General features: G+C 57.4%; 4 protein-coding genes across 4 annotated transcripts; 2 read left to right on the forward strand and 2 right to left on the reverse strand.

The window, feature by feature from the left end:
• Positions 1-2,201: 2,201 nt before the first annotated feature.
• LMH87_003817 (uncharacterized protein) lies at positions 2,202-3,564 on the forward strand (the record flags this gene model as incomplete). Its single annotated transcript, XM_056194942.1, has 2 exons — positions 2,202-2,343; positions 2,423-3,564. The coding sequence occupies 2 exons, from the start codon at positions 2,202-2,204 to the stop codon at positions 3,562-3,564; spliced, it is 1,284 nt and encodes a 427-aa protein (XP_056048620.1).
• A 487-nt stretch (positions 3,565-4,051) lies between these two features.
• LMH87_003818 (uncharacterized protein) lies at positions 4,052-5,048 on the reverse strand (the record flags this gene model as incomplete). Its single annotated transcript, XM_056194943.1, has 3 exons — positions 4,052-4,729; positions 4,855-4,935; positions 5,022-5,048. The coding sequence occupies 3 exons, from the start codon at positions 5,046-5,048 to the stop codon at positions 4,052-4,054; spliced, it is 786 nt and encodes a 261-aa protein (XP_056048621.1).
• Positions 5,049-6,462: 1,414 nt separating this feature from the next.
• On the forward strand, positions 6,463-8,682 carry LMH87_003819 (uncharacterized protein; the record flags this gene model as incomplete). The annotated part of the gene is made up of 1 exon (XM_056194945.1): positions 6,463-8,682. One exon carries the CDS (start codon positions 6,463-6,465, stop codon positions 8,680-8,682), a length of 2,220 nt encoding a protein of 739 aa, XP_056048622.1.
• Positions 8,683-12,807: 4,125 nt separating this feature from the next.
• LMH87_003820 (uncharacterized protein) lies at positions 12,808-14,848 on the reverse strand (the record flags this gene model as incomplete). The annotated part of the gene is made up of 2 exons (XM_056194946.1): positions 12,808-14,361; positions 14,420-14,848. The coding sequence occupies 2 exons, from the start codon at positions 14,846-14,848 to the stop codon at positions 12,808-12,810; spliced, it is 1,983 nt and encodes a 660-aa protein (XP_056048623.1).
• Between the last annotated feature and the right edge of the window lie 782 nt (positions 14,849-15,630).

A 15,630-nucleotide genomic window follows, 5' to 3' on the forward strand; every position in this document is an offset into this window, starting at 1 on the left:
CGCTGAAAGGTCACTCGCCGCCTGAGCTTGGGAGGGTGCCAGCCAAAGTGCAGTGAGCCTGCAGGTACCTGACAGAGGGGGACAAGCTCCCTATATAGGTAGGTACCCCAGAAAGTGCCCTGCACGGCCAAGTTTCGCTGGCATATATCGACGACCTCTGGGGCTGCGTAGCTGGACGCCTCAAGGCTGTGGAAAAAGTTGCAGCAGTGACAAGATGGTTTGGAGAAAGGAAACGAGAAAGAGGAGGAGGAGACGGAAAATGGCAGACAAGGCCAGCGCGGCGCCAGCCTGGTTTGATCAACAAGGGAGCCCGCCCAGCACCCACCAGCGGCAGCCAGAGCCAAGCAACCTGGAGGCTGTAACTACTAGGTGGCATGCATGAGACGACTGAACCGTGCCCGACCTGCACCCGCAGCAGCAGGTACCACTGATAGTCTGCAGCAGGGGTTACAAGGCCAGTCATTGACAACCAGGGTTGAGAAAGACGAGGAAAGGGCAGCAGGAAACAAGGCGCTGTCCCACTCAATACGGAGCACCAAGCCTCGTTGCTCTGATCTCTCCAGCAGCATCGAGCCCAACACCACCAGCCAGTCAAGTGTATTGTTTGCGCATGGCATCGAGCAATTCGGGGCACTCCAACGTCCAGACGCCTGGCTTAGGTAGCGGGCTACGAAGGGTAAAATTGGCCACTTTTTAGTGAAGCTTTGGGGGGAAGCCAAAGCTTTCTGCTTGAGCATGTACAAACCACGGGCAGGACTAATATGGCACCATTCTAATCTGTATTATAGCTAGCCTTCCAGGAACCTCCGCAAAACACACCAAATCACGTATGCGGCAACATTTTTCGATGTAGGGTAAAAAAGGTATACGAGGCAGCAGACATACACGATGCAAACCCCATGTTAAACCTACAGGTGCCTGCTCTGATCCATCTTGCCACGACCCCTGAGACATGTCCTCCTTTGCTGCTGTAGCATGACGCAACAGCTGCCAGTTGCCCAGGCACCTTTGGCGAGCCTGAGCCGCTAAACTTCAGCGCCTACCCACTGAGGCTCACCGTGGAGCGCCCTACCCTGACCTACCCTTGCCAGATCGCCAATTCAATAATACCAATAGGTTCGTCTGGCATTTGAAAACAGTCCTTGCTAATGTAACTTATTTACTACGTTGTTCGACCGGGAGGCGATCGCTATCGGCGACCGCCCATCAGCCACTACCATCTCTGCTTCTTGCTGGCACATTGTTCAGCCACAAATACTGGTACGATCTGGCAACCATCAGTCTCTTCCTCTGTTTTCCATCGTCAACGCTAGTGTCGCCTCCGTTATGCGGGTTCGATGGCCTGTCAAGCGACCCGAGCTGCTATTTCTGGCGCGGCCCCGCGCTTTCAACCTCGCTGCTACAGGGGCGCAGACAACGAATGCTGCTGGGCGGCTATGATACGAGCATGCCAGCGATTTGTGGCGTATCTGGCAAGTTCAGTGCTGGCGCTAGCAGAGCCGCAAACCATGAGATGAACCGCCTCTATTTATAGTCTCGTGTAATTTTCTTTGCACTTTGTTAAAGTGGCGGAGACCCGGCAGCTCTGTAGCATTTGTTTCACATGTGCAAGTTCCGCGCGCTCAGCCAGGCAACGGCCCGGGCCCTCGGTATACCTCTTTCGGCAACCTGCCTGCCAGGTACCAGAGTGTAACAGCCTACCCTGCATCGCAATTGCGATCGGCCTTTGGACGCGTAATTGGCCTAGTAAAGGGATGTCACTCGGTGAAATCCAGACATGTATGCAAGGAGAATTCACTGCGAAACTCCTGTCATGAGTGAATACTGCTACGGCGGCAATAGCGCACCTATTTATGAAATGCTCACGGAGCTTCTTTGAGAGCAACTGGTGTTATATCTTGACAGGGTTAGGACTAGAGCATGTTTATAGGACCGAAATACAGAGCACAGAAGTTGAATCAAATTGGAATCTTTACAGCTTCACTTGTTCAGTTCATCCAACTTACCAAGTTGTCCGGCGAGTCAGCAGAAAGATCACCTCCAAACACACACACAGTTGGGTGGCATCAACCAGATTAGATAAGGCGCCGCCAAAAATTGTTCAACCCACTCACACTTCAGCCTCGCCACTTGCAGTCAAATGTCCATAACCTGTCACAACCGTCACACCAACCCCAGGAGGCATGTGGCTGCGGAGAATCATGACAGAAGCAGTGAAAAAAGTTCCCATTCCCGCCAAGGGCGTAGACTACCGCGGCAAAGTTGTCCTCGCTCCCATGGTGCGCTCAGGAGAGCTGCCGTCGCGACTGCTGGCACTCAAGTACGGCGCAGACCTAGTCTGGGGTAAGTGACGACATCATGGCCAACTGCTTTCTTCCGACGACAAATCCCTAATGGTATCTTGTCCTTGCCGGATCTACAGGCCCCGAGACCATCGACCGCGCCATCATTGGCACCACGCGCACAGTCAACGAGCAGACGGGATGCATCGAGTGGTGTCGCATACAGTCGCACGGCCTCAAGGAACCCCCACCGGATGCGAAGACGAGCGTCATCTACGCCATGGATCCCGTCAAGGAAGACAGGAAGCTCGTTTTCCAGATGGGCACGGCCGACCCGGAGCGCGCCGTGCAGGCGGCCCGACTCATCGCGGGCGACGTGGCCGGCATCGACGTCAACGCCGGCTGCCCCAAGCCCTTTAGCACGAGCGGCGGCATGGGCGCCGCGCTCCTGCGCACGCCGGACAAGCTCGTCGCCATCCTCGAGGCGCTCGTCCAAAACATCACCCCCGAATACGACATTGGCATCAGCGTCAAGATCCGCATCCTCGAGACGGCCGCCGAGACGGAGGCGCTCGTCCGCCGGCTCGTCGCCACGGGCATCACCGGCCTCACGGTGCACTGCCGCACAACGCCGATGCGTCCGCGCGAGCGCGCCATCCGCGGCCAGCTGCGCATGGTGGCCGAACTCTGCCACGAGGCCGGCATCGCGTGCCTCATGAACGGCGACGTCGAGTCCAAGGACGAGGGCCTGCGCTTGGCGGCCGAGTTTGGCGCCGACGGTGCCATGATCGCCACCGCCGCGGAGACGAACCCGAGCTGCTTCCGCCCCGCCGCCGACGGCGGCCTGCTGCCCTGGCGCGAGGTCGTCGGCGAGTACGTCGAGACGGCTATGGCCGTACACAACAAGTTTGGCAACACAAAGTACCTGCTGGCGCAGATGGTGCCCGGCAAGGAGGCCGCACACAAGGCCGTCACGGCCGCGCGCTCGTACGTCGGCGTCTGCGAGGGCCTGGGCCTGCCGCACCTGACGGACCGGGCCCGCGTGCTCGACGAGCTGCGCGGCCTTGGCCAGCCCTCGGCCAAGCAGAAGAAGCAGCAGCAGCAGCAGCAGCAGGCGGCGCGCAGGCCCGCGCAGTCGACAAATGCGACCGCGCTGGCCGCTGGCGGCCAGATGGGCCAAGCACGCGCCCTGTCCAAGAATAAGAAGGCGCTGTCTGACCGCCAGCAGCCGGCAGCTCCGACCTCGGACCCGGACAAGACGCCCGTGGCCTCTGTCGCATAGATGGGGAGAAGAGAGCGGCGTTGAGCCTAAAACGAGGATTTATAGAGGTTGGACGCTCAGGAAAAGAGCTTTGAAATTGAAATGAGCGAAGAATGTTTGCATGTCACGGAGTTTACTGATACAGGATAGACTAAAAGGACCGACAACGAGTACGGTAGGGGTCATGGCTTGATATAAGAACGGTTGAAGGTACAAATTATGGTTTGCTTGGACATGTTCAAATCGATATCGTTGAAATACAAGGATCAATGCCTTTCAAGGTAGTGGAAATATCACAATTCTCTACAAGAGAGGCCACACCGGCTACTGCTTGGAAAGAAACATGTTTTGAAGTGTTTGAACAAAGAAAATATAAAATCTTGCTACATCATCTATGAAAGTGTGTGATGGTACAATCAGCTGCCAACCAATGCTTTGGCATCCCCTTTTTACCCGATATAATGCTGCATCGCTGTCCTTTTTGTGTATCGCCTTGGGCCGTCTTCCTTTATTTACCCTGCTTGACCCAGCCCTCGACAATCTCCCTGGCGTCCGTCACCTTTTCGTCGACGAGGCGCACGCCCAGGCGGGCGTGAACCCTGGCGAAGCTGGCGCCCTTTTCGAGGCCCTCGCGGATCTGGAGGTGCGCGTCCCGGACGGCGGGCACGCGCTCCTCATACCTCCACGCCAGGTCGCCGACGTTGCGCATCGTGACGGGCAGGACGGCCCAGCCGGCGCCGACGCCAAAGGCCAGGGGCGCGGCGGCGCGCAGCAGCACGTTGCGGTTGCGGGTGACGATGCTGCCGGCCATGGCGGCGACGAGCACGTAGATGGCCCCCGGCATCAGCTTCTCGCCCGAGCCGCGGGCGGGCGCCAGCGAGGCCAGCGTCGCGGTGAAGGACTGCTCTAGGTCAAAGGCGCGGTCCATGGTCGCGTTGACGGCGTCCTCGGCCGCCACGGCGGACCGGTACAGCGCCAGGCGGGCCTTGCCAATCTGCACCGCAAGCTGGTCGGTCGGCGTGGGCCCGCGGGGCTTCTTGACCACCGCCAGGGCGCTGTCGTCGTCGTTGGCGCTGGCGGGAGCCGCCTTGCCGCTGCTGGTTTCTCGCTTCGGCTCGGAAACTTGAGACGCGGACGATTTCGGGGCCGGGGCCAGAGCCTCAAAGTCGTCGTAAATGGGTTTCCTCTGTGACGAATATTCGTTAGCCACGGCGCAACACCAATACGACTGCTTTTTTTGCCAGAACGCCGTCGAGAGACAATAGAATATAGCAGTCGAATACAGAGCTTCGTATTTCGATATCGTCGTACCTTGTCTGCGGCGGGTGCCTCTGCCAGAACCGTTGCCGGCATGAGGGCCACACCACCGAGGGCAGCAGCCGCCAGAGCGCGCTGGCAAACGAGGAATTAGCTCAATTGACTTTTGAAGAAGAAAAAACAGCCAGGAACTCAATTGGTTCCAGGGAGGGGCAGCTTACCCTTTGCAAGAGGACTCGAGCAGCCATTGTTGGTTGTGGAATTTGATGAACGTGACCTTGGTTAATCAACGAGGCGTCATTTCTGGGCAAAGTCGTCTGCGCCAGCACAATTGTCCGCTTTCCGGTGTCACCCGCCTGGGAGATCCAGCACCAAGCTTGACCTGAGCCTCGGAAGGGGGAGCTTTAGATAGTCCGGCCAAGAGGTGGCTGGTGCCCGAGCTGTGGCGCAGGCGTTCACCAAACTTGAGGCTGGTGCTTGTCAAAACCCCGTTTGGGGCTAGCTTGCTGAAAATGATCATGGACGCCCGTTCCTGGCTAGTCGAACGGACCCCCTGCAAGCTGATCCATCCATGCGTGCGCCTTGACTGCATCCGAGACACATTAGGGAACTGTTCACGGACGTTGACGGTGCGCTCAGCCCGCGCCCTGGATTAAGATTCAGGTGTCTGTCTACTGGTTCACTGCCCAGTCTCCTCTGTTTACGTCTGTTTTTCGAGGCCATTTGCGGTATTTCGTCAGCTGTTTCTGCTGTTTTTGTCCCTGTCCTGCCACGCTCACCGTTCGCTCGGCTGAACTTGGGCCTCTGCTTCTTTTCTATCCCGTATAGCCATGCGCATTGACTTACATCGGCAATGACGATGGAGATGCCCTCGCGTGGCAGCTGTCGACCCGCGACAGGACCAGGGTCTGCGACAATGCAACGATGCAGGCTCCGGCCCGAGAGGCCAAGACTTCCCATGTGCTTCTCTTATTTCTGAGCCCAGGGGGTATTATGTTGGACACTCTATCTATGAGCGCTTCGTCTTCCCGTCTCAGTCGGTGCCTCTGGTTCTCGTGGCATCCCAGACTTTGGCCCCCCCATGTCTGCGCTCAGGCGGCTCGGCCAAGGTCGTGCTGGACAGGGTCAGCCGGCTCCGTCGGGCAATGAACTCTTTTTTCCATGCCCGGGTAATATCTCCGCTGCGTCCAAGCAAAATCATGACGCTATAGTCTGCAGTTTTTTCGTCCTGCGCGTCTGTTGGTGGGCTCGTCTCACCTATTCTGTAGATGCGCCTGAAACGACTCCACGCTCCGCGCTCCACGCCGGGAAACAATTACCTATTGTGGCACCATTGTTTCTATTTATGCTCACCATGTGGAGGAGAAACAAAATGCCAAGAGGCGGTGGTGTTCATGCGAGACTGGTGAAGATGGACTACCAGGCGAACCTTAAAAATCGCCGTGTCCGTGTTCCTGCACCTAGTCGAGTAGCGGCCTGTGTTATAATTGTACGACGGGCCCCGTGTGCTGGCCAAGGGACAAATCGGTAGCAAATAAAACAATGTCGATCTAAAGACTGTAGGAGCATTCTTTCATTATTTGCAGTCATCCTTTTTATTTCTTTTTGTGGCTTGGGTGTCGCGAACCGGATCGCCATCGACGGAGACGCCTGCTTGCAACCATGGGGCTCGCCGGCTTCTTGCTCGCAATCCTGGTCGGTCTGGTGGCGGGCCAAGAGGGCCTCTCCAACGGAAAGGCAAAGAACGGCCTCATTGGATATGGAATTCGACTGTACGAGCCAGCATGTGCTCACGCATGCTGGGACACGATCGCTTACATGACCAACTGCACTACCGACATGTCGATATCGCGATTTCTCAACCCCAACGTCGCTGGACCGCTAAGAAACAGCAGCAAGGAGGATGAGGTCGAACAGGCAACCTACTGCAATGCGCAATACGAACCATATCTGCAGACGCTGGCATGGTGCATACACCAAGAATGTCAAGACGAATCCGAGCTCGATCTGGAGCGCTTTTGGTGGAACGAAGGTCCTGGAAAGGACAATAGCTCAATTGAGACATATTCGCAATTATGGGCGCGGGTAAAGGACACTCAGATGCGTCCGATAGATGAACACTCGACTCTCAACTACACCGCGACGGTGCCTCATGACCAGTGGAAGCCCAGCTACGACAACATTGTTACTCTGGTGAGAATAGAGATTACGCACGAACGATATGCCTTGATTCTGTTTCTTTCCTGCGCCTTGATACCTATTGGCTTATCACTGCTTCGTTTCCTTCCGTGGCCAGCGGCATTCGTCTCTCGCTTCCACGCGCACGTCATCGACCCTCCATTAATCGGCTACCGGCAAAACGAACTTATCGGCCAAGTCTTCATGATGCCCACCCGAGGACAGGCGCTCTTCATCACATACATCTGGCTCATCAACATCATTCTCTCGGGGACGGGGTATTGGTTCCTCCCGGGCAGCTACTGGTTCAAGAACGACACGCACCAGACGCTGACTCATGTCGCCAACCGTTTCGGCATGCTGTCATTTGCCAACATCCCGCTGCTCATCCTCTTTGCGGGCCGCAACAACGTCCTTCTGTGGCTCACCAACTGGCCGCGCACCACATTCTTGATGATGCATCGGTGGATCGCTGTCATCTGCATGCTCGAAGCCGTGGCGCACACATTCATGTTCTTTTACGCCTACTCGGTCAGCTGGTACGCCATGACCATGAGCGTGCTCGTCACCCAAGGCTACTGGCTCTGGGGCGCTGCGGGCACTATCGGTCTGTTGGTTCTCGTCGTCACTGCGGTCCAGCCGCTGCGTCGGCGAGCCTACGAAATTTTCGTCTTTATCCACATTGTTGTTTCCATCATTGTCCTGGCGGGATGCTACCAGCATGTCGTCTTGCGCTATGGCCGCCAGCGTGGATTCGAGACGTGGGTGTACGTGGCCCTTGCCATCTGGGGTTTCGACAGAGCCCTCCGTCTCGTGCGCGCCCTTAGAAGAGGCGTCAAGAAGGCGTACATCAGCCCCGTCGACGCCGACTACATGCGCGTCGACATTCCTGGCGTCAGCGCGCGTGGCCACGTCTACCTGCACTTTCCCACCATCAGCAAGTGGCGGATCTGGGAGAGCCACCCATTCTCCGTTGCGGGAAGCAGCTGCCACAATACCAATAAGCATGGGTACACGTTGGACCTGGACAAGGCTGACGCGACGCCGATTGGCTATGCGGTATCGACGCCGACGCACATGGCTGCGTCGTGGGACAAGCACATGGTTGCGTCGTGGGACAGCCCGCCCGTGGTGCAGCGCAAGGCGGGCGTGACGCTGTTTATAAAGAAGCAAAAGGGACTCACAGCGCAGCTCGGGGCTCTCAACACGGGCGACGTCGGCATACCGGTCATGATGGAAGGGTCGTATAATGAGGAGGTGACCTTTATGCAGGAGAACCATCTTGAGCCGACGCCCGACTACCAGAACATCATCTGCTTCGCGGGCGGTGTCGGAATCACGGGTGTCCTGCCGTTCCTCGACAAATTCGGCGGCCTGACCAGCCACGGCTCCAAGAGGCTGTTTTGGACGGTGCGCAGCATGCCGCTGGTGTACGCCGTCGAAGACATGCTCGGCGCGTACGCCGGCGCCCAGGGCTCGGAGCGGCGCTGGGGCGACATTGATGTCAGCATCTCGTTTGGGCGGTTCAGCATCCGCAGCGCGCTGCAGGAGCACCTGGATTCCGTGTCTGGAGGCTCCATCGTGGTGGTGTGCGGCCCGGCGAACATGGCGGACCAGGTGCGGATGCTTGTGACGACCATGGCAGCAAATCCTGAGCGCAAAAAGACACCGCTCAAGCTTGTTGTGGAGAGCTTTGCTTGGTAAAATCGAGGCTCAATCAAGCGAGCGTAACCGTTCCGCTGATACGGAATATGTCTGAAGATGGATCGTGGCGCGTGACGGCCAAAAGATGCGTTTCATGCATCAATCACATTTGTCTTTTTTGTTTTCATCCTCCAAACTTTCTCTCATTTTTTCTTGTTATTTTTTTCTCTCTCCCGATGAGTCGGTTATTGCTACGCGGCAGCAACAGCATATCCTGACTTCATCGTGGTCATTGCATAGCATGTTTTACACCGTGGCATCTACAGAACACAATATTATAATTAGACAATAGAATAATTTACATAATATATAAATGCAATCAACACTCCTCGACTACTCGCCCTTTGTGCCTGTGTTGCATCGGCGTTGGCGTCGGTTGAGCCGTGGCAGTGCGGGGGAAGCTGAACGTCTACGCCGTATGCTCCGCGACCAGCCGACTCGACCGGTACCGAGCATTGCCACTTTGGGTATGCCGCAGGGGAAATGTCGTGTGGGGACGGCGGAGGCGGGCGGGCAGATGCGAACTTGACAATCCTGACAGCCGTAATTGGTGAGTTGCGAGACCGAGCGATCTCCGGTGGGAAGATTTGCATTCTGCCAGGCAATCTGGTAAAACAAACAAGCAAGCGGGGTCAGACGCAGACCTTTCAGTGCTACCGTGATGCTGACGGGCTCGCTGGTGACCGCCACGACATGATCAAGATGCAGTGTAAGATAGGCAGGTAATAGGTAATGAGCTGTGAGGCAATCAGCAGCTTTTCGCCAGACGGACCCCGCCGCCACTGTAAACTTACAGGCTATAAGCCACTAAAGCTGGGCTAAAATGCGCTAATCACCTGTCCAGCGACGGCGCTAAATCCTTCATCGCCCACTGTATTATCGGCCGGCCATAGCGCCCTTGCTCCCTATATCGGAACCCCCCACAGCGCTATCGTCCACTGTATCGCCGGCTCGACAGCGCTGGACCGAGCTCTCCGCTGGCCCATTTCCGTCCCCCCCAAGCTGTACTCTGACAACCCGTCAACGGCCGAGTCGCATCGTTGCCACACGCATGTGCGAAATCTCCTCCTGATCCTGCTTCTCTATTGCCTCACTTCTCTTTACCACAACGCACGGCCTAGTCATTCGTATCTCGGCCGTTTCCATCTCTCCTTCTATAACTTCCACCGCATTTCAGACTCGTCGTTTTATTCAATGACAAGCAGTCAGCCTGCTGCTACCCTTCCGCCGCCATGCTGTCGTCTGGCAGCCGTCTCTGGGTCTGCACGCGATGCGTCCGCCGTCGCGTGACCAGGCCGCCGCCGCCTCAATTCCAGCAGCCGCGCCTGTGGCAGTCGACGACCGCTACCGCAAAGGCGGCCTCGACGGCCCACGACCGGCCGCTCGTGAGCCACGGCGTCAGCGCCGAGCACGACGACGCCGTCCTGCGCGAGCTGTTTGATGCGCCCTCGAGCACCTTTGCCAGCTTCAGCCTCAAGCGCAGCCAGGGCCTCTTCAAGAACCGCTATCTCACCAGCCCCGACGGCTTCCTCGTCTTTGCGCAGAAGAACCTCGACCGCGCCACCCGCATCGTCAAGCGCGTCCTCGCCGCCTCGAGCACAAACGACTACCGCGCCGTCGTCCGCGACCTCGACCGCCTCAGCGACCTGCTCTGCCGCGTCCTCGACCTCTCCGACTTTGTCCGCATGACCCATCCCGAGATCCGATTTCAGCAGGCCGCCACCGATGCTTGGTCGCTCGTGTACCAGTACATGAACCAGCTCAACACCATGACGGGCCTCAGCGACCAGCTCAACGAGGCCATCTCCCGACCCGAAGTGACGGACCAGTGGACCGACGAGGAGAAGATTGTGGCGGATCTTCTCAAGCTCGATTTCATGAAGTCGGCAGTCAGCTTGCCAAAAAAGTCGCGCGATCGCTTTGTCGAGCTATCCTCGCAGATTAGCGACGTTGGCTCTGCATTCGTCCAGACCATGGGCCCTGAAAAGACAAAAGTCACTCTGCCATCCCATCGTTTCTACGGCTTGTATCCGGGTCTCGCTTCCACGCTCAAGGTCCGCTCGCAGATCTCCATCCCAACTACTGGATCAGAGGCAGCAGCAGCGCTGCAGAGCGTATACGACGAAGGCACCCGCAAAGAAATATATCTTACTCAGCGCACAGCGTCGTCGAGAACCATCGGTTACCTGGAAAACATGCTTAGGCTGCGCGCAGAGCTTGCGGGACTCGCAGGCTTCCAGAGCCATGGCCATATGTCGCTCAAGGACCGCATGATGGCCAAGTCGCCATCGTCTGTCATGCAATTCCTGCTGGCGCTGCGGGAGCACAACGCACCCATGATTCGGCATGAGCTGAGCGAGCTGCAAGACCGCAAGCGCGAGCGATTGGCCATGCCCGATGCCGAGCTGCATCCGTGGGACAGGGACTTTTACATGGAAAGGATCCGCGCCGAGATGCGATCCAAGGTGCGGCACGAGGACCAGCTCACGGCTTTCTTTTCCGTCGGCACCGTCATGCAGGGGCTGTCCCGGCTGTTTGACCGCTTATACGGCATCCGTTTTGTGCCACGCGAGACCCTACCCGGTGAAACGTGGCACCCCGATGTCAAGCGGCTTGACGTCATGTCCGACAATGGCGAGCAAGTCGCCGTCTTGTACTGCGACCTGTTTTACCGGCCGCAAAAGTCGCCCAACCCGGCCCACTTTACTGTGCGATGCTCCCGCGAGATTCTGCCAGACGAGATTGACGAGGCCGGCGCCGACCTCAACACGGCCGACATGCCGTACTTTGACTCGGCCGAGCAGGCGGCCAACGACGGCATGGAAACCTCGCGCAGCGACGGCCCGCTCAAGCAGCTGCCCACGATTGCGCTCGTCTGTGACTTCCCCAAGAATGACAACGCGCGCGAGCCGGCCTTTTTGTCCTTTTACTCGGTCGAGACGCTCTTTCACGAAATGGGCCACGCCATCCACTCGATCCTCGCGCGGACCTCGTTCCAGAACGTGTCGGGCACGCGGTGCGCGACCGACTTTGCCGAGCTGCCGTCGACGCTCATGGAGCACTTTGCCGCCGACCCGACGGTGCTGTCGCTCTTTGCGCGGCACTGGAAGACGGACCGCCCGCTGCCGCACGACATGGTCGCCGAGCGCATCCGCGTCGCCAAGCGCTTCGAGGGCATCGACACGGAGCACCAGATCCTGCTCGCCATGGTCGACCAGGCCTACCACTCGCCCGAGGTCTCGGAGCCGTCCTTTGACTCGACGCGCGTCTTCCACGACATCCACGCGCGCTTCGCCCACGGGCCCCTCGACCCGCCCGCGCGCACCCGCTGGCAAGGCTTCTTCGGCCACCTCCACAGCTACGGCAGCACCTACTACAGCTACCTCTTTGACCGCGTCCTCGCCGAGCGCGTCTGGCGCGTCGTCTTCAGCGGCGGCGACGGCGGCATGGCCGTCAACCGCGCCAACGGCGAGCGCCTCAAGGAGAATCTGCTCCAGTGGGGAGGCGGCCGCGATCCCTGGACGTGCCTCGCCGACACCCTCCGCGACGACCGCCTGGCGGCCGGCGACGAAAAGTCAATGGCGCTGGTCGGCAGCTGGGGCATTAAGGACTCCGTCAAGGCCAAGTAGAATACGGTACTCCTCGAGCGTGAAGCCAGACTGATTTGGTTTCTTTTTCTTCTCTCTCTGGGCTGTAGGCCAGCGTTGTGTGTACATATACATATACATTCTTCTTTTTCAAGCATCGAGACGCTAGAGTCTTCTCATTGGATATTTCATTGTTTCATCACCGGGGTGGAGGTTTCGTACATGCCAATGTACACTTTTCATCAAAAACTGTGTACTCGAAGCAGCGCGGTGTATGAATAGAGCATGCAACCGCACTTTCACACGCATCGGCGACCCAAACTACAAATGGGAGCAGGCAAAGTAGTACAAGAATTGTTTAAATAAAACATCTCATTTCCTTCATAGATCTGGTATACTTAAGACAAAGACAATCTGTGGTATCAATATTGAAATCTCGCTCCTATACTCCAAAAAAAATAAAAAACTGCGCCGCCAAACTCCCATATTAAGAAATTTCCATAAAAACCAAACACCACAAATGAACAAAAAACCAATCTTACATGACCGCCGTCGGAATATGACCCATCGTCATTCTCGACAGCGACAGGGTCCTCGGCCTCGAACCGCTCTCCTCCTGCTGCTCCGCGTCGGGGTACACGCCAAACGCCCCCGTCGACGCCGCATGCGTTTCCTCGTTCGGCGTCGCGTATACCTGCGAGGCCGACTCGGTGTCATCATCGTCGTACGCATGGCCCGTCGCGGCCGCGGCGTGCTGCGCCATGCCCGGGTCGATGCCCGAGTCGTCGAGCGAGTACCCCGGCTGCGGGTGCCAGACGTTGTAGCGCGCGCTGCTGCTGCCCATGGATTCGCTCTCGTCGGCGTCGTACTCAAACACCGACACGGGCGCTGGCGGTGCGGAAGACTTGTGGTCGGATCGCCGCTGATTGCTGAGGAGCATGTTGAGCTGCCGCGTGAGCTGCTGCACCTGGGCCTCGAGCAGGACCCGCGCAGAGCGCTCCGTCTCGAGGAGGCCGAGGATGGCTGTGTACTGCTCCTCGCTGAGAGACGAGCCATGACGCTGCGAGGGAGCTTTCTGGCTGTTTTGACCGAGAAGAGTGTCCTCGGAAGTTGGACGGGCGGCCTTGGGAAGCGCGGGCTGCTGGGTAGTGTAGCTGCTGCTGTGTTTGCCGCCGTTGTGAGAGGGAGACTCCGTGAAGACGTCATCAGAATGGCCCGTGGAAGGGCGCGTGGATGTCGGCGCTATTCCCATGGAGAGGCTGTGGTGAGGATTTCTGGTAGTCGGGTATGAATATGAAGTTTGAATGCCCAATCCGGCCGGCAGTGCCGCATCGCTAGGTTTCCAGCCCACGTTTCCGTACGGGTTCGCCTTGTATCTGAGCAAGGACACAGAGTCCTCCAGAACATGCAGCCTATTCTCGATGCCATTGACCCTCGAGTTGAGCGTGACCTCCTCCACTTGCTGTCTGTTGGCGGCTTCCTCCTCGGAGATGAGATTGCCAAACATGAACGGTCCTGGTGTAGTCGGTTCGGGAGCAGATGGGCGTGGTGGATTCGGCAGATCAAGATTGAACGTAGCCAAGGCATCGTCCTCAGGGAATTCGGAAGACAGCGGCGAAAGAGCATCCTCGACGTAGCAGCTATCCCGCAGGTCCCTCATCTCTTGGCTTCGTCGACGGTTCTCCTCTTGGTTGGCTTCGAAGAAAGACATTGCGGACATGCTTCTGGAACGGCGCTTCAGCCCACCCGCGTCACTGGTGATGGCACGTCCGATCTCGTCAGGGTCATCGCTCAAGACTGCTGAGCTGTGAAGATCCCTGTCATTGACGCTTGCGGGCCGTGGGCAGAGGCCAGCCAGCTTCCCGTCGCCGATATAACGAGCCCCCAACGGATAAGGACTGGTGTTACCGCCGCTTCGTTTTTTAGTGTGAGTCTGATCCATGGCGACAGAGTTTCGTGCGCTTTGGATAGCAATGACATCATCGAGGCCGATGGAATGGGAACGAAGAGCTCTGTCATATTCGGTAACCGGCAGAGAAGTCGATCGGCTGGCTCCGGAGCCTCGTGGTGGATCGTCCTTTTCATTTTTACCCTATAATCTGGTTAGTGGAAGATCTGGCATGAATGCACCACGGTCAAGGTATGGTTACCACTTGTTGCGGAGGGGCACTAGAACGGTGGACAGGCTCCGACGCCGTTGTGAGCTGACTAGGTGTCTTCTTTCGTCTACCGAAGAGACGCCCCAGTACATTGCGGATTGGTGACCTTTTGCGAACCGGGGCCTCTTTTGCCAGTGATTTGGAAAGACGTTTGCCAGCTTCAGGTGTAGGGCTGCGATCCGCAGCTTTATCGATAGTCACCCTCTGGGCTCCAGACTGTACTTTGGATAGAACAGTAGAGTCATCGGCGGTCTTGGTGTTTTGGTTCTGGGGTTTGCTTCTGCTGCCAAGTTGTTGAGCCGCTTCACGAGACTGGTGTAGCTGCGTGGGCTCTACATGTTCCTCGTACGAGTCGGGAACCGGGATGGGTGCAGATATTTGGCCACGGATGGACTTGGCACCTAGCTTGGCTCTCGCCATTGGCTTTGGTTTGGCAGCTGCAGAAGACGACGATGATTTCCAAGGCATGTTTGCGTTGGGATAGCAGAGAGCGATGCGTGCCGTGCCCCGGGTATATGACGCTCGCAGACGACAGGTATTTTTTTGTCGGCGGCGCGGTTCGAGTTGACGATGTGAATCTGTGTTGGAATGGTACGCGGGACAGGGCTAGTAGTGAGACATGTCGAGCTCCTACTTCCTCATGGCAAGATGGCTGGAATCTTGCTCGGTCAGAACGGTAAAAATACGTCGGCTTGGGTGCCGAGAAAATGGAGAGCAATCAAATTTGGCGAAAGGAAGTCCTTGCAACGAGCGGCGCGGGGCTTGGTGACTATGAAGCGAGTGGCGGCCAATAAACTGGCTTGGATGCAGGCAAAGAGCATGTAAGAGAGCCAGGCTGTGTATGCAGCGGCCGACGGGAGAGTGATATAGGAATACGAAAATAATACAAGAGTAAAGTACATGCACTCCACGCACCACGTATGGATTTCTTCGGACCACAAGGGATGGATAAGATGGGCACCAGAAGCACCGTCCTTGGTGGAGGATCCTTGGATGCATGATACGCACCTGGGGGGCTTCACGAGGGGATAGCGAGAGGTGTCAAGGGTGAAACATGGCGGACGCCAAGGCAGGACAAGACCGACTAGGGAAGGTGGGAGAACGGATGAGCCTTCATGCCGTGCCTGGACGGTAACAAAGAATTGGCAACGTATCAATGCTCGGCTCAGCCGCATTATGTGACAGCCGGCAGTGGGCAAGTT

This window comes from Akanthomyces muscarius, chromosome 2 (assembly GCF_028009165.1).
Source record: "Akanthomyces muscarius strain Ve6 chromosome 2, whole genome shotgun sequence".
Classification (NCBI taxonomy): domain Eukaryota; kingdom Fungi; phylum Ascomycota; class Sordariomycetes; order Hypocreales; family Cordycipitaceae; genus Akanthomyces; species Akanthomyces muscarius.